This window comes from Carya illinoinensis, chromosome 11 (genome assembly GCF_018687715.1).
Source record: "Carya illinoinensis cultivar Pawnee chromosome 11, C.illinoinensisPawnee_v1, whole genome shotgun sequence".
Classification (NCBI taxonomy): domain Eukaryota; kingdom Viridiplantae; phylum Streptophyta; class Magnoliopsida; order Fagales; family Juglandaceae; genus Carya; species Carya illinoinensis.
The window spans coordinates 9,603,422-9,625,647 of NC_056762.1; the positions used below are offsets into that span (position 1 = coordinate 9,603,422).

General features: G+C 36.7%; 1 protein-coding gene across 3 annotated transcripts in view; it reads left to right on the plus strand.

Annotated features, from left to right (window-relative positions):
• The window catches only part of LOC122281416 (pre-mRNA-splicing factor ATP-dependent RNA helicase DEAH1-like), a 43,931-nt gene that overhangs the window by 14,009 nt on the left and 7,696 nt on the right, over positions 1-22,226 (plus strand). For 2 of the 3 annotated variants that reach the window (XM_043092871.1, XM_043092873.1), the window contains 17 exons: positions 1,922-1,981; positions 2,102-2,173; positions 5,894-5,957; positions 10,778-10,857; positions 11,029-11,096; positions 11,190-11,247; positions 12,188-12,245; positions 12,337-12,405; positions 13,619-13,687; positions 13,854-13,943; positions 14,468-14,554; positions 14,976-15,091; positions 15,177-15,243; positions 15,642-16,682; positions 17,068-17,130; positions 18,095-18,218; positions 18,312-18,412. In XM_043092871.1, the coding sequence (XP_042948805.1) occupies positions 1,922-1,981; positions 2,102-2,173; positions 5,894-5,957; positions 10,778-10,857; positions 11,029-11,096; positions 11,190-11,247; positions 12,188-12,245; positions 12,337-12,405; positions 13,619-13,687; positions 13,854-13,943; positions 14,468-14,554; positions 14,976-15,091; positions 15,177-15,243; positions 15,642-16,682; positions 17,068-17,130; positions 18,095-18,218; positions 18,312-18,412 (2,287 nt within the window). The remainder of the gene's footprint in view (positions 1-1,921; positions 1,982-2,101; positions 2,174-5,893; positions 5,958-10,777; positions 10,858-11,028; positions 11,097-11,189; positions 11,248-12,187; positions 12,246-12,336; positions 12,406-13,618; positions 13,688-13,853; positions 13,944-14,467; positions 14,555-14,975; positions 15,092-15,176; positions 15,244-15,641; positions 16,683-17,067; positions 17,131-18,094; positions 18,219-18,311; positions 18,413-22,226) is intronic. The other variant, XM_043092872.1, reaches the window with a different exon arrangement.

Genomic DNA, 22,226 nt, shown 5'->3' on the forward strand with positions numbered 1-22,226 from the left:
TAATTTATTAGTATTATTAGAAAACATATAAGAGTCAGCCACTGCAGCCCCTTTATTTCTAGTAATCCTGAAATGGTTAGGATATGAAAATTTAATAGCTAAATCCCTGCACCAAACATCATGCCAGAAAAAAATATCTGTCCCGGTGCCCACTTTGAAATTAATGTTTTTGACAAAATCCCCCCATCCCAACCAAATAGACTTCCATAATCCCACCCCAAACACCCCCTTTATTTCATTAGTACACCAATTTCCCTGCATCCTTCCATATTTAGCATCTACAATCTGCCTCCACAATGCATTCTCTAAGTTGTACCTCCAAAGCCACTTCCCAAGGAGTGCTTTATCAAAAAGCTTTAAATTCTGCACGCCCAATCCTCCACAAGACACCGGGGTACAAACTTTATTCCAACTCACCAAGTGATATTTTCTTTCCTCCCCAATACCATCCCATAAGAAGTTCCTAAAAATCCTCTCAATTCTTTTTACTACCCCTGCTGGTATAGGAAATAAATAAGTGGGTAGATTAGTCAAAGCGCTTTTAATCAAAGTAACTCTTCCCCCTTTATACAAATAGACTTTTTTCCAACCAGCTAGTCTCCTCTCAATCTTTTCAATCACCCCACCCCAAATAGACACTGATTTGTGAGGGGCCCCCAAAGGTAACCCAAGGTATTTCATAGGTAAAGAAGATACCTTACAGCCCAAAATATCGGCCAAATCGTAAATATTTCTGACTGCATCCACTGGAACAATTTCAGACTTAGTTAAATTGATTCTAATTTTAGAGACAGCTTCAAAACATAACAATAAAGCTCGAAGATGATCCTGACTAGAATCACTGAAGATTAAAGTATCATCCGCGAAGAGAAGATGAGAAACAGTGATGCTGCCCCTTGAGACATCACCCACCTTGAAGCCCAACACAAAACCCCCTTCCATTGCCACTTCAATCATACAACTCAAGGCATCCATGACTAAGACAAATAGGAAAGTAGATAAAAGAGTCTCCTTGCCTTAAACCATGGGAGTTGCTGAAGAAACCAACTGGAGAGCCATTCACCAAAATAGAGAATTTGGCCATCAAAATGCAATGTCTTATCCACGAGCACCACTTCTTCCCAAGTCCAAATCTCAAGCAATTAGAGAAGAAAATCCCAATTGACATGGTCAAAAGCCTTTTCCATATCCAATTTGACTAAAATTCTAGATTGCCCCATCCTTCTTCTGCTTCCAAACTCTCATGAGCAATTAAGATCGAGTCAAGAATTTGTCTTCCCCTCATGAATGCATTTTGAGACTTTGTTATAATCTTATCCATAACCACACATAGGCGGTTAGCTAACACCTTTGAGATGATCTTATAAACCCTATTAACCAAGCTAATAGGGCAAAAATCCCTCATTTGTCTTCCCCTCTTCATATAAATTATCACTCTGTTGGTTTCTCAAAACTTGTAAATTGTAATTAGGTAAAGATGACCATAACTTATTTGCATATTGTCTTTCTCAAGAAAGAGACATTTTATTGGAGTAATGTTAATGAACAGTGTGAGATTAGATGGTTCATAATTAACTATAAAATCTACAATTCTGTGGAGACAACTTATTTATAGATGATATTTGAAGTTGGAAACACTCCAGCTAGATCTCTGGATTTAGCATTATCCTTCTGAGATTAGTTATTCGTTCTTCAACACCTCAATTGCTATAAATTCTTGCTTAATATTGTATGGATTTTCTAGAGTGCTTGAAGATTCTATGAAATTTTTAATCATCATGCTCACATCACATTGATTATCTTAGGAAGTAATAAAGTGAACTGAGGGATCTTATCTATATCCTATCTTTTTTTATTTTTTATTTTTTATTTTTATGTTCTGATTAGCAATAATACAAATGATCCTCTTCTTGTGATTTAGGAAAGTGTCAAGACAAGAATACCTAAAGAAAAGGGAGCAAAAGAAACTTGAGGAATTAAGGTATGATGGATTGCATGCTGCTCTTTTCATAGTTCAGGCTTGTGCTTTTCAGCCAGTGAAAGAAGGAATTAGTTTCCGGTGTCTCTTCTCATAATCTTGATAAATTTTGCTAAATATCAGAGATGATATAGAAGATGAACAATATCTATTTGATGGCGTTGAGCTTACCGAAGCAGAACGGCGTGAGTTAAGGTAACATTTCTCCTGCCTGCAGATATCTTTAACTTTTTTTTGTATTATCCATTTTTCTTCTGTATATTATGAGCCTGGGAGGTATTCAATTTTCATTTAATTATAGATCTAAGTTTCCTGTGCTATGTGATTATTGGTGTACACATTGTTATTCTTTCAACCAAAAGTAGACTTGCTTTTCAGTAGGGAGCATGATTATTGGTTTACACATTATTTGGACATGGCACCTTGATTTTTTGTGAAGCAAACCTTTAGCATATGCATTCCTTGCACTGTTTGCTTCCTTTTTGTTAAAGCTATATCGGGCTTGAAGATTAATTTGGCAAGATCTTACTTCTAGAAAATTGGTCGTGGATAGCCTTGCAGATGTTCTTGGTTGTAAGGTTGGTTTTTGCCTATGGTGCATTGAGGCCTCTAATTCAGAGCTCAGTTTGAGACCTATAACATATGGAAAGGTGCCATTGAAAAGATGGAATATAGATCGGCTGGTGAAAGGTTATATTTGTTAATGGGTGGTAGAATTTCCTAATAAAGAGTGTTCTGTCAAATTTTCCCTCTTGCTTTAAGTCCCCATTTCCCTTCTCGACGACATCACTAGTTGCGTTAAAAGATTATTGAGGAAATTCTTATAGGAAGGGGTGGTGGAGGAGCTTAAATTTCACCTACTAAATTGGTCCAAGGAGTAAGCAGCATTCTTTGCTTAGTTCATTGCTTTAGGAAAAATGTTTACAATTGATAATTTTAGGAAGAGATGAGTTATAATATTTGTACCGCATTTGTGAGAAGAATTAGAGCTATTACTACATTATGAAGTAGCGTGTGCTTTGTGGCAAGATGGTTTTAGCTTTTTCGGATTATATTGTCTTGCCTCTTTAGGTGGTGGATCTTTTTGTGTTGTAAAGGTTGGTTTAGAAACCAACATAGTAAAATTTTGTGAAAAATGATCCCTATTTGACTAGTACGGTACATTGGAAATGATTAGAATTTTGAGAATTGATTGTGAGAACTAGAAGATTGTGGAGGATCTAAAGGATTTTTTTTTTTGATTGGTAAAAGAAGTTTTATTGATCCACGTAAATAGGCAAAGCCCGAGTACATAGGAAGTATACAAGAAAGAGCCTAATTACAAAACTACATGCTACTAATAGTAGCATACAAGTCATTAAGACTTGTTCCGTTCAAAACAATAGAAGAGGCCCAAAGCAACAAAGTATGAAAGAAAAAGTCCCTAAAACTATCCGGGGAGTGTTCCCTACCCTCAAACAGTGGCTATTTCTTTCATCCCATGTGCACCACATTAGACATAAAGGTACCATCTTCCATACAGCTGCGATCTGGCGATTGCCCTTAATCTCTCGCCAACAAGACAATAAATCCATCACCTTCCTAGGCATGACCCATGCGATACCAAGCCTCAAGAAGATTGCATCCCACAATACCTTAACTACTTCGCAATGAAGAAGAAGGTGGTCCGCTAATTCACTGTTTCGCTTGCACATGTAGCACCAATCCATTATGTAGAGTCCACGCTTTCGTAACTTGTCAATTGTTAAGATTTTACCATGTGAAGCCACCCAACCAAAGAAAGCTACTTTGAGAGGAACATTGCCCCTCCAAATGCTCTTCCAAGGGAAGTCATTGGAGGAATAGGTCGACAAGGCTTTGTGGTATGAACGAATTGAAATTTTTTTGTTCCCTGTGTAGGTCCAGAGTAACATGTCTTCCCTTCCTACCCTTAGCTTTAGCACATATAACACTTTGTAGAAATTAGTGATGTCTGCCACCTCCCAATCCTGTCCAGCTCTAGTGAATCTCACAGACCAAGTAATGGAGTTAGCAATACTGCACATATTATCAGCCACTGAAGAGCCTTGATCCAACGCAATCCAATAAAGAGAGGGGAGAGCATTTTTCAAAGCAGCATCCCCGCACCAAATATCATGCCAAAATTTGATCCACGTGCCCCTTCCCACCTCAAACCTGCAGTTGCCTAGAAAATCATCCAGCTGTTCCGGATAAGTTTCCAAACTCCCATGCCACAAGCCCCTCTTATTTCCTTAGAGCACCAACCTCCTAGGCACTACCATACTTGACCTCTAAAATATTCCTCCAAAGAGAATCTTCCTTATGATGATAACGCCATAGCCATTTGCTGAGAAGTGCCTTGTTGAGAGTTCTCAACTTTCTTAAGCCCAACCCACCACAAGACAATGAGGTGCATACTTTATCCCATTTGATCAAATGGAATTTCTTTGTCTCCTCTATCCCTCCCCATAAGAAGTCACGAAAGATCTTCTCCAATCTATTCGCCATCCCTGCAGGCACCAGAATGATGAAAAAAAATACGTTGGGAGATTAGATAACGTACTCTTAATGAGTGTGATTCTCCCGCCCTTAGACAAGTAAATTCTCTTCCATCCTGCCAGTTTGCCTTCAATTTTCTCAAGAATTCCTTCCCACATTACCTTGGAATTATGAGGGGCTCCCAATAGGAGTTCAAGGTACTTCATAGGCAAGGATGCGACCTTACATTCCAAGGTGGCAGCCACCTCCCTTAAGTTGTTGACCGAGCCAACGGGGACTACTTCTGACTTTGATAAATTCACCTTTAGGCCAAATACAACTTCAAAGCAAAAAGAAGTGCTCTTAGGGAGCGAATCTGATACAGATCTGGGTCACAAAAAATCAGCGTATCATCGGCGAAAAGAAGATGGGAAACCGTCAAGCTTCCATGTGTAGAACCACTCACCGAGAAACCCGAGATGAAACCCCTATCCACCGCCCCTTCCAGCGTAGATCAAAAGGATTTTTTTAGATCTATGTACTATTGGATGGTGGCAAACTTATGTTTTTCCAGCTTTAGTTTTCAGGATTTTTTAGACCTTTTTTCTCTTTGTAACTAGGTGCATCTTTGTATGCTCTGTGTGTTCTTGGGAAGCACATTTTTGTGTTCATTAAATAAAATTGTTTGTGCTTTTTTTTTGGATAAGTAATCTTAATAAAATTTTTGCGTATTATATATGGTTTTGAAGCACATTTTTTTCCCCCTTTTCATCTCTAAGTTTGGAAAAATGAAAAAACTTCTATTGATCATATTACTCGAATACGATTTCAAAACACGATGGTCTCTGTTGCAATAGACTGGTTATCGCTTTGTTCTTTTTCCTTCTCTTGAATGGTCCCCATTTTGGGCTGCAAAGATGTTGTACAAGGGCTTGACACATTTCCCTTTAGTTGAACCATTGATCCACGTCGTGCATTTTGTGGTATCACGGCAAAGGTAATCAGTTGGGATTTAGATCATCTAGAGTTCTTACCTGAGCTCTAGGGCCTAGAGTGGAAGAGAGAGAGAGAGAGACACACACAATGTGGGATCTACAACATCTATAGTTGTCTCAGTAAATTTCTTGGGGAGCATTAAATGCTCAATAAATGTTGTATAGAAGACTTCATGTGTATTTCTCTTCCACTCTGCCCTAGAATCGAGGGATCTATATCCAATCAATTGTAGTTCCTGTTTTTCGAGTATCCATGCGAGATATGTTTTTAGTTGTTCATCTTGTATGTGGAAATGCTATATTAGTCTTTGGATTGAAATTGGAAAGCAAAGTAATAGTTCAAAGCTCAAAATCCCTGTCATGAGGCTTTAAACATGTGTTTCTTCCACTGTTTATGGAAACTGCATCAGTAAAAAAAATTAATGAATTTTTATTTTGTTAGGTACAAGAAGGAAATATATGAGCTTGTGAAGAAGCGGTCCGAGGAGGCTGATGATACAAGTGAGGTAATCAACATTTTACTAAGGCATAGTTGGCAGGTCCTTTTATTCATTCATTGTTCTGGTTAATTATATTTGTTTATTGCTTTTCGAGCTATTTTGGACAGTAGCCTTTAGCAGATGATTTTTTGCGAATGTTGCATATGGTTGACATTGAGTAATAGCTAATTCATGGCAAACTATAAACTTCTTGTTTTTCTGCCTCTCTTTTGGAAAGATAATCATTTGACAAGTCAGGAACCTAGATGACCATCTATGCTATTGAGTGGTTTCTCTTCTAGCCTCAATCCTGGCATTACAGTAGTGTTCAAGCCATTAAATATGCATTCTGATACCTGATATTCCTCATTTGGTCTTTTTGTGGAGATTGTTATCCTCCAAATAGAACGGTCCTGGCCAGTCGTTTTATCTAACATCCCCAACAGCAATGTTGATTTCCTGCGAGATACATGTTTAAAACAAATTGATTATCGCAGGAAGCTTTGTAAGTCTATGGATTTTTTGTTAAAGTTACATTTCTGTTGTAATGCCCCAATGGAAGACCTAAGCCACATGGCCTATAATTCAAAAGGAATAGTCAACGATACAATTAGAGCCCTATTGTAACATTATAAAGAGCAAGGACTTCTCAATACCAAGCAATGTGGACAACATCTACTCTTATCACTTATTATAATGGGGTATCACAACCCCCCTTATATTCCCGACGTCCTCGTCGGGCTAGTCCGTCGTAAGTGGCACGGCTCAAGTTCTACAGTTCTGGTTGGGATAGACTCTAATACTATTCATAACGCCCCAATGGAAGGCCCAAGTCACATGGCACATACTTTAAAATGATTGCTCAACAATACAATTTGAGCTCCATTGGAACATTATAAAGAGCAAGAACTTGTTATTCCCAAGCAATATGGACACCACCTACCCTTATTACTTATCAGAATGGGGTATCATATTTGCCATCATAGAGTCTAGGGCAGGTGTTTGAAAGAAAAAAAGAATTTCTAGAAATGAGTGCTTCCTCTTTTATCACATCAGATAATAAGCTATTGGGGCTTAAACTTCAGGGGGTATGCTTTTAAGCCTTGTTTATTGGAAATTTTAGAAAACTCGTATAAAATTAGATCTGCAAGTTCTCATCCTTGATTTTAGTATACTTGGTCTCCCGCATTCATAGTCATCATACTTTCAAAGTGGCCGCATCATCTTCTTTTAGGCGGACACAGAAATTACCACAATACTGTGCCTGTTAGAGTTTCTTTTTGTTCATTACTGGAGTAAATGTTCTAGAAAGAAAAAGAAAATATGGTAACTGCATTTTTACCATGTTATAAAAATTTTTAAGATAATTTCTTTGGTGTTTAATATCTCACATCTGGATGGCAGGTATGCTACAACTTCTATTAGTATTAGATTTTTTTTCTCCAAGAAGGTTATATAAATTCCATTGAGGTGGGTAAGGCTTGGTTTGATTCTGTGTTTTTTCTTGGTTGGTTTGGAGATGAATACCGACAATGTTCATTATTCGTTGGTAACGCCTTCATAAAATAAAGTATTGTCCAATGGGTGCCAAACCTGCTTTGATGCTGGGTTTGGATGGACGCTCTATCATGGATAGAGTCCGCTCGATGAGAAACCATTCTTGTTCAGCCCTAATCCTGCGAAAATTTGGTGTACAACATGTCAAAAAACAAAGTTGGTGTATAAACTGAAAACTCATTTTTTTCTCATCGAATCTAAGTTGAGCCAGTTTATTTCATTTTGTCGAGCCAGTTTATTTCATTTTGCTGTAACATAGACACGATTGATACACAATAGTATTAAATTTAAGTTGAGCCGTTGCTTTTTTCCAAGTTTGTTGGGATATATGACAATGTTCCATGGCTTTGGTGCTAAGGGAACATTTGTAAGACGGTCTTATTTAACATTCATAGCCCTCATTCCAAACCACCAAGGTGGTAGCCTAGTTGGTTTGAGCTGGTATTCGATGGCACAAGGTCAGGAGTTCAAGTCAAGATGTAAGTTGAAATTACTTGTAGTAGTAAAGCCTAACTTTTGGGCCATGTGGATGGGTTTTGGACCAGCTGGATACTTTGGGGGTGCTGTGGTGACAGGTGCTCTTGGGACAGTAGCTATGGCTCAAACCAAACATTTCACAGCTGGGAGGAGCTCCTATAGTCACGCCTAGGGAGGGTACGTTTTTTGCTCCCGCCTCCCCTTTTGTTGAGGAAAAAAAAAAATAGCTCTGATTCCAAGAAAAGCAGGGGCTCAAGACATTAGTGACTTTATACCTACATATCTTGTGAGTGTAGTTTACATAATCTTGGCCAAAGTCATTGCTAATAGATTGAAGACGAAATATCATCTTTAGTTCTCCAAATTCATTAAGGGAGGGAGAATTTTAGACTTAGTTTTTAATATGAACAAGTGTTACGAAAATTGATAAGATTGAGGGATTTGGGTGTTCTTTGGAAGTTGGACTTGCAGAATGCATACAACCATGTGAATTGGAAGGTCTTGCTTGCACAGGTTGAGATAGGGGGACGTTTATCTCTTTTATGGTTTGTTATCATCATAGAGGTTTCTCAATAGGATGATCTTGGCATTAGTAGATTCGGGTATTTTGTCAGCTTTCTCAATGGGAATTCAAAGCTACAGGGGGGCTTCTTATTTTGGCATTAATTATATGGTATGTTAATTTTTAGCAAAGCAGATCTGGAGAATCTATGTCCTTTGCGGTGCATGTTTCTATGTTTTGAGGCAATATTAGGGCTACAGACTAATTTGACTAAATTTGAATTACTCCTAGTTGGCAATTTGGAGGATGTAGTGAGTAATTGTTTCAGCAAAGAGCCCAATAGGCTCTCCATAATACTTGTGAAAAAGGGCAAGAGAGGAAAGGTCCAAAATGGTCTATTTATTTGCTAAAGTGCGAGTTTACAACCAACCTGCATCCTTGGATGTAGGAGTCTTCCTTGCCCATGGCATTTTTATATCTCCCATTGGAAGCACATTTTAAAGCTAAGGCAATCCGGGAAGGCCTTCTCAAGAAGGTGGAGTGTCGGTTGGCTGGATGGAAATTTCTGTATGTCTTAAGGGATGTAGAATAAATCTGGTAAGTTTAAACGTTTCCACTCTCCGTAGGAATCGCCAATTGCATTGGAAAGTTATTAAGGGACTTTCTTACGGGGTGGCAATGAGAGGAGCTGAAATTTCATCTTGTGAAATGGCCCAAGGTATGCTTGCCAATATCTGAAGGTGGTTGCTATAATGAATGTGGTTTGGGTATCCAAAGGTTAATTACATATAATCGAGCTCTCTTGGGAAAGTGGCTTATGGCGATATGCCAAAAAAAGTCTATGTAGGTAATGATAAACATGAAGTATGGTAGTGCATGGGGTGGATGAGGCTCAATTTAGGTGAATGGGAATTATGGGCTGGGTGGGGCACATTTGGTTCTTTTTTGCATTGCAAGGATGCAATCAGCGTTAGGCAACTTGCTGCTCTCAAATAGTTCTCTTTGGGTGATGGGTGATGGGTATAGAATAAAATTCTGGACTGACCTGTGGTGTGGAGATCGAGCCCTGAAGGATTCATTCCCTTCAGTTTTTAGGATTGCATGTGAGAAAGATGCATTAGTGGCTAATTGTATGGAGTTCTTTGGAGACCTAGTCCAATGGAATGTGAATTTGACTAGAGCGGCCCAAGATTGGGAGTTCTTTGGTCTTCTATACACCATGATACCGAGAACACAAGGAGCTGACATGATATGGTGGATACCCACCGGTAAAGGTACATTCTTGGTCTGTTCTTTTTATAAGTCTCTCACATATCCACAGAATACTCAATTCACATGGAGAAGGATTTGGCTAAATAAGGCACCTCCCAACGCGGCATTTGACGATGGATAACCTACTGTGGATCATCTATTGTTGCACTGTGAGGTTGCTAAAACTTTATGGAATTAAGTGTTCAGCAAGTTAGACTAGCTTGGGTTATGCCTGCCACAGTGATAGAGCTCATGGCCAGTTGGAAAAATCTACGAGGTCCACAAATCTCAGCAGTGTGGAAAATTGTTCCGATTTGTATCCTGTGGTGCCTATGGATGGAGCGAAATGACCAAGAGTTGCACGGAGCGTTCATTAGAAGAACTTAGATTAATTTTTGTCAGCACTCTTTTTCTATGGGTCACAGTTGTAGATTTTCGTGGTCTCAATTTTCATGAATTTATTGTTTCCATTTCTTCTCCCTAAATGGCTGTTAACCTTTGTATGCCATCTTGTGTACTTGGGCTATGCCTATTCATATCAATATAATCGTTCACTTATTAAAAAAAAAAAAGAGTTCTCTTTGGGAACTATAGGATTTTTTTTTTTTTTTTTTTTTTGTGGGGCGGTGGGAAAGGGTAAAAAAGATGTGTTTGGCCATTTCAAAGAGAGGCTGTTCCATGGTGCATTGAGTCCCAATGGCAATATTCCAGGTTGGATATTTGGCACAGCTAGACCTCCTTGCTTTTCTCATGTTAAAATCATTGAGCCCCTTTTCTTCTCGATCCACAGAGACAGAGGATTGTTAAGAATGTAGAAGAGGTAGGTGGGTAGTTGATATCTTTCTTTAACTTGCTTAGTTAGGTGACTTGCTTCAAGAAGAGTTTTCTACAGAGATTATCCTCCCTTCTCCAAATGGCATCATAAAAATTATGAGATCATCAGTGAATGAATCTGTCTTATCTTCTGCTGATAAATGGTTTTTGTTCTTGTTATATACTTATATGTGGTGTTATTAAACTGATTATTTGCAACTCTCCCCGACATTCTCTGTGAGTGCAGTACAGGATGCCAGATGCCTATGACCAGGATGGTGTTGTTAATCAGGAAAAGAGATTTGCTGTGGCTTTGCAGCGTTACAGGTCAGTTTACACTGGGAATATAAGATGCTTAGACGTTTGTACTCCACAATTGTCACAGCAAGCACTACATCAACAGCATATCCTCACGGCGCTTCATCTATTTTTCTAGAAACATATCGTGCTCAGTCTCGTTAAAGTTATATATTTTTTTATTTCTCATGCAATATATAGGGACCCGAGTGCTGGGGATAAAATGAACCCATTTGCAGAACAAGAGGCTTGGGAGGAGCATCAAATAGGCAAGTTATTTCTGAAGATCAATTCTTTAAGTGCATATATTTGATCAAGGTTCTTCTATTTAGTATTCTAATTTTGAAGTTATCATCTGGCAGGAAAGGCAACATTGAAATATGGCTCAAAAAATAAAAAGCAAATATCTGATGACTATCAGTATGTTTATTCGGTTTCCACTTTATTACAGCTCTTTTTTTTTTTTTTTTTTTTTTAAATATTTTTTTTTTCATGCTTGTTGGAGTGACATCTTAGATTAGTTCCTTCGAAGCAAGGCTTGAAAAATCGGAATCTGATTCGGAATCGGATAGGGACCAATTCAATGAATTTGGTGATTCAACAAATTGAATTGGGCAATTCATGACAATTTTGAATCAGTTATTTTAATGTTGATAAAAAGTGTTAAAAATCATATATAGTGCAATTCAAGCATTTTATATCATGTATAAAATTGTATAAAATATAAATTCACTTTCTAGTTTCAATAAAAATATTCTATGAATCTAAATAGTTTAATTTAATAAATATGTAATTTATGTATTTTTCCTTGTATCACTAAAGTAGCATGCCTAGGTGTTGCTCTTGTATATGTCCTGTATACTTGGGCTATTGCCTACCCTTTTGATCACTAAAAACTTGTTTACCGATAAAAAAAAAAAAAAAAAATCTATTTAACCTCAATTGCTGACATTTTTTAACCACATATATAAAAAAGATAAAGACCATTAAGTTATAAGCACATAGTTAATATACGTTTAGTTCTATCATATTTTTGTACAAGAAAAAAAAAAAAAACTCAATTGTTAGACAACTTGAAAACAAATAAAGTTTTGAATCGGTTGGAATCGGTTCAAATTGGCTAGAATCAGTCTGAATCAGCCGAAATCGGTTGATTGAAGTAGTTCAATGAACGATTCAAAAAGTTCACTAAAATCGGCTCGTTTTCTCACTGATTCAATTTGAATCAACTGAATCAAACCCTTTTTTAAGCCTTGCTTCGAAGTGAACGATAATGATTATAAACGTTATTGTCATAGTGACCTTTCCTTTTATGTAAGCGCTAGTATGATTTTCTCCTTTTGTTTCTTTTCATGTTCAGGTTTGTATTTGAGGATCAGATTGACTTTATCAAAGCATCGGTTATGGATGGAGACAATGTATGTCATATAATTTCATTGATGATGGTATGCCATTCCTTTCTGAATTTGTGGTAAAATTGTCTGCTTTTGTCATTTCATTTGCTTGCAGCTTGATAATGAGGAGCCCATCGAGTTGCTTGAGAAGTCTCTGGCAAAATCAGCTTTGGAGAAACTTCAGGTCTTCATACCGTAGCTAATTCTAATTTTGTAAGAAGTTTATACCTCCCCTAGAGTTATCTGTATTGATTTCTACTATTTTAAGAATGTGACATGCTTGGACAGTAAATGTATGTAGAAAGACACTAAAGTTCTTTTCGGATAGGTTTTTTTTTTTTTTTTTTCCCTTTTTTGTAAGTAATAGTAAAACTTTATTGATTTTAGGATAAGTCAGAAGGAGGCAAAAATACCTTAAACAACTAGAGATTTTTTTTGAATTATATATTATTAAAACTCTTTTTCTTGGGCCAAAGCTGTAGATTTTAATGGCTTGGACTTTCATGAGTTTTTTATTTCTCTTTCTTCCTCCTAGATAGGTGTTATCTCTTGTATACCCCTGTTCTTGGGCTATGCCTATTCTTATTAATAATATTTTTATTGTTTACCTATAAAAAAAATAAAAAAATTAACAACATATTTTTACCTTTGAAAAAAGTAACTATTATAATGTTGTTAATTATATGTAATAATATACTGGGGTTGGCTCAAGCGATAAGGGCCTTGGTCATAGTAGTATGCTTCCTCTAGGTATAAGGTTCAAACTCTTGGGTGCAAACTATTTCTAGGGGCCACGTCCCATTGGTGAAAAGCTGATGATTTACCTGATCTGTGTGATGGGGACGCACTGCGTCCAGGGTTTAACTGGGTAAAAGACATGTTGCATTTGCATGATCTCCAGCAGGTTGGACTTTTGCCATTATTATTATTTACTTATCAAAAAATATTATTGTGGAAGATTCAGGAGATTGTGACAAATTAATTTATGTACGATCCCATATAACATGGAAAGACACTAAAACTGGTTCTATAAGATCACTTGTCAAAAAAAAAAAAAAAAAAAAAAAAAGGTTCTATAAGATCAGTTTTTTTTATAAGTAAAAAAAAAGAAAGATAATTAAGAAGGAAAGAATGTCTTACATTGCTAGAAAAGTTTTAAGAGACTGAATAACATGTTACATAAAATGGCACAAATTGGAGTAGTTTCAGAAAAGTGAGTAAATTACTCATGTCTAATAACCCATCAGAGATTCATACCTTTGAATGTTATCAATTTCATAAGTTTCTGCTGTAAATTTATACCTATAAAAAAAAAAAAAAAAAAAAAGTTTCTGCTCTGCTGTAAATTTATGAATTGATGTTTTTTTAACTTGCAATTTTTCTTCTTGCTCATTCAGGAGGATAGAAAAACTTTACCCGTCTATCCATATCGAGAGCAATTACTCCAAGCTGTTCATGATCATCAGGTTTCCATATCTCTGGTTACATTGCTGTTTATGTTTTGTTCTAATTATTTGAGAATTTCCATATTGTATTATATCCTACATAGAAACAGAAACCGAAAATTCTGTTTGTGCATTTCATTCAGGGTATACATTTACTTCTCATAACCTTGAATTGTTGCTTTCATAGGTTCTTGTCATTGTCGGTGAAACTGGTTCTGGGAAGACTACACAGATACCCCAATATCTTCATGAAGCTGGATATACAAAGCGTGGAAAGGTGTTGGTTTTTCTTTTCTTATAACATGTTTGTTATGCTAGATTGTAAAGAAATTCCTCCGATGATTTCTTCAATTTAATTATTGTTACTTTCTGGTGAATTATATCTTGTGAAAGATAGACAGACATGATGTACTGATTCCATTTCACTCACAAACCCATACACCTGTTTCCCCATACTGGAATTTTATTTCTTATAATTTTTACCAGTTTTAATCTGGTTATATCACTGGGAAAAGAAGGCATATGGTTTGTTTGCTGTAATAAAGTGTTCTTCTTGCGCTGGGATTTGCTATATTCCAATGTATATTGTATATACTCTCCCCAGTTGCATATGCAAACTAAAACTAGAAGAACCATTTGTGATAAATGGAGCAGGTTTGGTTAATTGGAAATAACTGGTAGTCCCTGTGTACCTGGGCTTTGCCTACTTTTAATGAATAAAACTTCTTGATTACCTATCAAAAAAAGAAAATAACTGGAAGTCAATCTAAGTTTGATCATGATTGTGTCCTTTCTTTACAGGTTGGATGTACACAGCCGCGACGGGTCGCTGCTATGAGTGTTGCTGCTCGAGTTTCGCAAGAAATGGGTGTCAAACTTGGGCATGAGGTATGCTGTCTTTATTGCTCTGGCTTGTTTACAACCCACTTTTCTATTAAACATAAATAATATTTTTGTTACTGGATTAATGTGTTCTTCCATGCCATGCTATATATAGGGCTTGTATGCACACCTTGATTCTGATTTGCTGCTTGGATGTTGCAAAAGCCTGACATGGAAGAATATGTATTTATTGTCTGAGGAATCTTGCTACGTCTTTTGTTTCAATTAATGAACCTAATTTTGGTTGCAACACTACCTCCATCTTCATTGTATGATTTTTCTATTAATGTTCTTTCTATTTCTGATTTGTGTTAAAATGATGCAATGGGCATTATGGTTGTTGTGATCTGATATCTTTTGCAGTTAGATACTGGTAACTGTAGTTTTCCCCTTCGGGGTCAACAGTAATGGTTTATGTAAACTGTAGGTTGGTTATTCCATCCGTTTTGAAGATTGTACATCAGAAAAGACTGTTCTGAAATATATGACTGATGGGATGTTGTTACGAGAATTCCTTGGTGAACCAGATCTGGCAAGCTACAGGTGAGTGAGTTTATTTTAGAGCCAGATTTAAGGTTTAGTTAGATTGGTGGTGCTGGTTCACTTATTTTGGCCGCAAACTTCTTAGTGTAGTGATGGTGGATGAGGCCCACGAAAGAACACTCTCAACTGATATTCTATTTGGATTGGTAAAGGTAAGCAATAACTTTAAATTAAAAACGGTTCATATTTTTTTGGTTTTCTTTTTTTAATTGAAGTGTTTTGATTGGTGGACAATCATCTTACAATTATAAGTCGCATTCCTTCATTTAGGTATAGGTGGGTTTGCCTGTGTTCCTTTAAATAATTAAAATGTATCAAGGGATCCTTGAAACAACTCTGGCATGCTTATTCTATTAATCCATCTGATGGCTTTAGATTTGGAGAGCACTTTATTATGGAAGCTATTGGGCCACCCTTCTAATACCATTTAGATGTGCTGGACGTACTTTCTTTCATTTGAAATTGAGATGATAACTTTGGTTTCATGACTCAATGTGGTATTTATTATCCTTTAGTTTGCTATTGACTTCTTAATGCTCTTTTATAACAGGATATTTCTCGTTTTCGCCCTGATCTAAAGTTGCTCATCTCCAGTGCCACACTTGATGCAGAGAAATTTAGTGATTATTTTGATTCAGCTCCAATTTTTAAAATCCCAGGGAGGCGGTATCCTGTTGAAATACACTACACAAAAGCTCCAGAAGCTGATTACTTGGATGCTGCTATAGTTACTGTTCTCCAGATTCATGTGACACAACCAGCTGGAGATATATTAGTTTTCTTCACTGGTCAAGAAGAGATTGAAACAGCCGAAGAAATTTTGAAACACAGGACAAGGGGACTGGGGACAAAGATTGCCGAACTGATTATCTGCCCAATATATGCAAACCTACCAACTGAACTTCAAGCAAAAATATTTGAACCCACTCCTGAAGGAGCCCGGAAGGTTGTTCTTGCAACCAATATAGCTGAAACCTCCTTGACTATCGATGGGATCAAGTATGTAATTGATCCAGGCTTCTGTAAAATGAAATCCTATAATCCAAGAACTGGGATGGAGTCATTGCTGGTCGCTCCAATCTCTAAAGCATCAGCTAATCAGAGGGCAGGTCGATCTGGACGAACAGGTCCCGGGAAATGCTTCCGATTATATACTGCTTACAATTATTACAATGATTTGGATGACAATACTGTGCCCGAAATACAAAGGACGAACCTTGCAAATGTTGTCCTTACTCTTAAGAGCCTTGGCATCCATGACTTATTAAATTTTGATTTTATGGACCCACCACCATCAGAAGCATTATTAAAAGCGCTGGAACTACTCTTTGCACTGAGTGCGTTAAATAAACTAGGTGAGTTGACTAAAGTAGGCAGACGGATGGCGGAGTTCCCTCTTGATCCCATGTTATCCAAAATGATAGTTGCTTCCGACAAGTACAAATGCTCAGATGAGATCATTTCCATTGCTGCCATGCTTTCTGTTGGGAATTCAATCTTTTATCGCCCAAAGGACAAACAAGTCCATGCTGACAATGCACGAATGAATTTTCACACTGGAAATGTGGGGGACCACCTTGCATTGCTGAAGGTTTGGTGAATTTTTTTTTTTTTTTTGGTTCTTTTGAATGTTTTATACATTTGGATTTCTAGGTGTGGAGTGTAGTAGTCAAAAGAATAATGGGCCAATGGCACCATCCCTGGTTATTAGGGATCATGGGGTCCATGGTTAGGGGTTCAATCCCCCCCAACCACTAGGGCAATAGTCCCTCAAAAAAATTACCTAGAAAAAAAAAAAAAACAAGCAAAAAGATGAAAAGAATAGCGTTGTGTTTGTGGTAACTGTATTATACTTTAACAGCCAAACAATGAGTTTCCATGTTTACTTATAAAAAAAAGTTTCCATGTTTAAGAATGGTTATTGACCCTATTTGTTATTGTTGTTATTATTATTATTATTATTATTTTTCATTCAGGTCTACAATTCATGGAAGGAGACAAATTACTCCACACAGTGGTGTTATGAAAATTATATACAGGTATAGTTTAAGCAACAATTCCTCATTTTATTTCCACTAATATTAATTCTTCTGATACTTATATCAAAGCATTGCATCTATTGACTGCATGCCGCCAGGTGTGAAGACCTTGAGATGATTGATCCAAGAAACTGCCAATAGTTTAAAAGCCTTACTCTGGAACTCAATTCAATATTGTTCAGTGCTCTATTTATATTTCTAGTTTACCCCCATACAAAGATTTGAGCAGTTTTGAGTTTTGGTGGTGGAATTAAAGTTTTGAATACCGTTAGGGTGACCGTTTAAGTTAAGGTACTAGAATGAAATATTTTGATATCAGTACTGTTTCATGATTGTCTATGTATGAATAAATTAATTATATATGTATAAATTATATTTCAAAATAACATTAATGCAAGTCTTAAAAAGTTAAAACACATATAAGAATCTTTAGATGTGAGAACTTGAGTGAAAATTACGAAAAAGTTAGGTTTTTTAAATTAATTACAAAAATACAACAATTAGCCGGTATCAACCAAAACACATCGAAATGGCCGGTACACCGAAAACTGGCCGGTATTGACCGAAGCACACCAAACCGGCCGAATTTGACCCGGTACGAAACACATACCTCTTTCGTGCTGGGTACCATTCTGGCTGTACGGGCCAATACAGAAGGGCATTCAAAACACCGGGTGGTGGCATACAAGTCTCTCTCTCTCTCTCTCTCTCTCTCTCTCTCTCTCTAATTATTATCTGAGTTCTACATTTTCAGATTTTAGTTTAATTAATATTTATATCTCCAATTTATGAGTTTGGTGAAGATTGCGAACTTCCTTGGCATTCAAGGCTACCTATTTTTGCATCATGTTGATTGCCTACCAATTTATGCAATTTATCCTCTCAGTTTGTTATGTGAGTTTTTTTTTTTTTTGATTGAAGGAGCTCTTACTGTTCTTTGTAATTTCAATTTTATTGTTTACAGGTTAGGAGTATGAAACGTGCAAGGGATGTTCGAGATCAGCTTGAAGGGCTCTTGGAAAGGGTTGAAATTGAACTAATGGCCGACCCCAGTGATTTAGATGCCATAAAAAAAGCTATAACATCTGGTAAATCTGTTAAAAAAAATTCTTTTGTTTCAGTGACGAGGAAGTGAAATGATTCTTTGTTGTGATTAATTTTGTAATTATTGTTCTTTTCAGGTTTTTTCCCACACTCTGCAAGGCTTCAAAAGAATGGATCTTACAGGACCGTAAAACATCCACAGACTGTTCACATACACCCCAGCTCCGGGCTGGCACAGGTAATTTATTGACTCTTCATTAAATATTGATTATGTTTAGGTGTGTATAGGAACCAATCCAACTGGCCGTCACCGACGGGAACCAGCTACCGGAGTTGGGAACTGGCTGGAACCAGTCGGTCGGTAGTAGGGATTTGGTGAAACCGCCGTTGGCAGGTTCGGTCCTAGTTTGAACCCGAACTGGTCGATAATATATATTTATATATATTTTAATAAAATTAAGTGAAATGGCATCGTTTTCCACGCACTGTTTAGAAAAAAAAATTAAACTGAAAAGACGCCGTTTGGAATTAGAGTTTGAAAACCCTTGGCCCCTCCCCTCCCTCTTCTCCCGATCTTATTTCTCTCTTCACTTTCTCACTCCTCTCAAGCAGCGGCAGCGCATCTCTGTCTCTCTCTCTCTCATGCAGCAGGGCCACCCCCCATCTCTCTCTCTCATTGATACGTTCTCTCCATTCTCTCTCTCATCGCGCCACCGACGGGATTGCTTGTCATCAAGTGACATATGGGTTGTGGAGGATGATTTCATTAAATGGTTGCAAGAGGATATAAAGACATAAGCCTAATTTTGTTGTCTTAAAAATAAAAGAGAAAGGTCTTTTAAGAGTTTTTGTTGGTCTGGAAGTTGGAGTAATTCCTGTTTAGCCTGTTTCTGACTTAAATATTCATCATTTCGAATGCAAAATATGAACAAAAAATTGTTCATGAGGTGATCATTATTTATATTTTACAAAAATGATTTGATGCTTTTCAATGGAATTGGTTCTTAGAGCAGATGGATATGTAGACATGAATCGTTTTATTATACAAATTATACTGCTTTTATTTACTTCTTTGTAATGATCTGTTGAACTGCCTTGCTCCTGGTTTTCAATTTCATGCTGTGTTTGGGCTTTCAAATTACAATATAAAATGATGTATTAGGCATGCTATATTGAATAAATGTGTCGGGACAATTTTCCCTTTTCATTAGAGGTATTCCTTAGCATAAAATGTCCTGACTGGATTCTCAATAAAGGATCTTTCTTTATGGAGCAATTATGGAGGACTGGACCTAGGGCTGTATACGAGCCGAGTTCGAGCGAGTTTGGGTTGTGCGAACTCGGCTCGTTCACAACTCGAGTCGAGCCCAAGCTCGGCTCGTTTATTGGACGAGCCGAAGTTGACGCTCGAGCTCGGCTCGTTTACATTTAACCAAAACTCGAGCTCGGCTCGAGCTCGGTTTGTTAACGAGCCGAGCCCAAGCTCGACTCGAGATCGGCTCGAGTACATATATGTTATTTGCAAAATATATAATATACAAAAAATATTCTGCATCAGAATAATAACAAATTATTTTTTTTTAATGGAGAATAATAGCAATAGCAACTTAAATTTAAATTTACATCATGAAGCCTTTTAGAGACTATTTATTGACATTTACTTTCTAAATAGAACTAGTGAATGAAAACAGAGTTTATTTACAAATTACAACAATAAGAAATGAAACTTAGTACATCAAACTCCAAAACAAAGAATGAGATCTAAAATTGAAATAAGTGAAGTCCTCAATCTTCACGAATGTAGCCCAGAAGTCAGAACCATATACATTATTGCGCTGCTGTCTGCATACACTAACTAATACACAAAAAAATTTGTTAACAGATTTTTAATCCCTTGCTCAAGTACTGTTAACTTAGTATACTGTCAAGGGATTTGTAACAGGAATGCAAAACTTAATTTGCACGAAATAAATGGCATATTTGAAACAGGTTGAAGCAGGTAGTAGCATTAGAAATTAGAATTAGCAAACTGCAATAAAATGGAATCAAATGGCAAACTCGCACAACAACTGACAAACCCAATAAAGTATACAAAACATGAATTTCACGAGCAGTAGAAGAAAATGGCAAGCTCACTGATTTTACAAAGCACATCAGCATTTTAAATTACATATAGAGTGAAATGGCAAGCTAGATTGTCCAAATTACACAGCAATTATACAAAACAGAAATCAAACAAGCAATACAATCAACATGGCAAGGTAACTAACAGTGAAACAAAATACATTAGAGTTGCACGTGAAATTCTTCATAGAAACAAGTTCTCAAGAAACAAAAGGCATACACTAATCAATTAATCAAAGTCCTCATGCAGTTACCAAAACAAAGTCAACATGACAGAACATATATAAAGCAGCAGGCTGCAGTAGCAATAGGCATACAAAAACAAAAGTTCATACTTTAAGTTAAAGCAAATATGCCAACTAGTTACCAACAAAATCACAATGACTAGAAGGGCCCAAACTTATACAATATTTGAGTTCACCATGACAGAAGTAAACAATTTCCCAAACTTGAACAGAATCACCACAGGACAACCTGCACACACTAATAAACCAAAAAAAAAACATTAATATAATATTTATTCCCTTGCAAAATTACTCAAGTACTTTTAACTTAGTAATATTGTCAAGGGATGTTTGCAATGCAAAATTTAATTTGCCATTTAAAGAAATTTAGAAAATATAGATGGTGAAGAGTTAGAACTTAGAAATTACCTGAACTGTCATGTGATCATATTAGATAGAAAAGCCAAACTGTCCAAATATTACAAAGTAAACTGTTCAAATATTAGATAGTAAATCATATAGATTAACCAAAACAGACTAGATAAAACTAGAAAACTGCCCAAAAGCTCCATAGATTAAACATGCTTAATTTAAACAGAATCTGAGTCTGTATGGGCCTATGGCTATGGCAAGAGAATCTGAGTTTCTGATGGAACATCCTTCTATTGACAAGAAAAAAAAGTAGTTAGTATTGTTGTAAATAAATTAATAATAGTAAGTATAAAATAATAAAATAGCAATAGACAGTGTAAATTAAATAGATTACACTTACAGAATTGCTTGATGATCTTTTAAGCCCATATAATGCTCTAACCCAATCAGACCCACATAACAACATCTGGACAGTTTCAGTTGACAATGACGCTCGATGAGGATCAATGACTCTGCCTCCTGCGCTGAATGTTGATTCTGAGCTAACTGTGGTAATTGGGGTAGCTAATATATCTCGGGCCAATTTGGACAAAGTCCGAAATTTGAGACTATTTGTTTTCCACCAATCCAAGGCATCGAAACTTGCATCTGAATCCTCTTCACAGATATATATACTCTCCTCTAAATAATTGTCCAGTTCTAATTTACTAGGCTGCACGGTATCAACACTCCTAACAAAAGATTTAAATAATGACTGGCCACTCTGCATGCTTCTCCCAGTCCCGACACTTGAGGAAGAACCATATACATTCATTCGAGCATTATCTTGCTCTCTTTGTGCCTCAAGAGTTGAATTGTATTCATGAACATACTCATCATATAACTCATGCAACACTTGAGAGACATGATCAATATTCGTAGCAGCATCCGGCATGTGATAAATTAAAGGAAAACAAAACTGGATCAGGACCAATTTGAATCTAGGGTCTAAGACTGCAGCAATTGACATCAATAGATTACACTCCCCCCAATATTTGTCAAACTTAGCACTCATTTTCCTTACCTTTGATTTCATGTACTCATTCTCATCTCTACTCTTCTTACCTAAGATGTCCTTTATTCTCCAAACTTCAGAAAGAAATAAGTTTTCTGTTGGGTAATCACTTCCGGATACAATATTGGTGACTTCATTGAAAATAGCTAGTAGTTGACAAACATTTTCAACTTGCCCCCACTCTTCAACAGTTGGAACCCATTCAAAACATCTATCTCTATCACCATATCTAGGGAAAACTTCTTTGAACTGAATTGCAGCATCCAACATTAAATAAG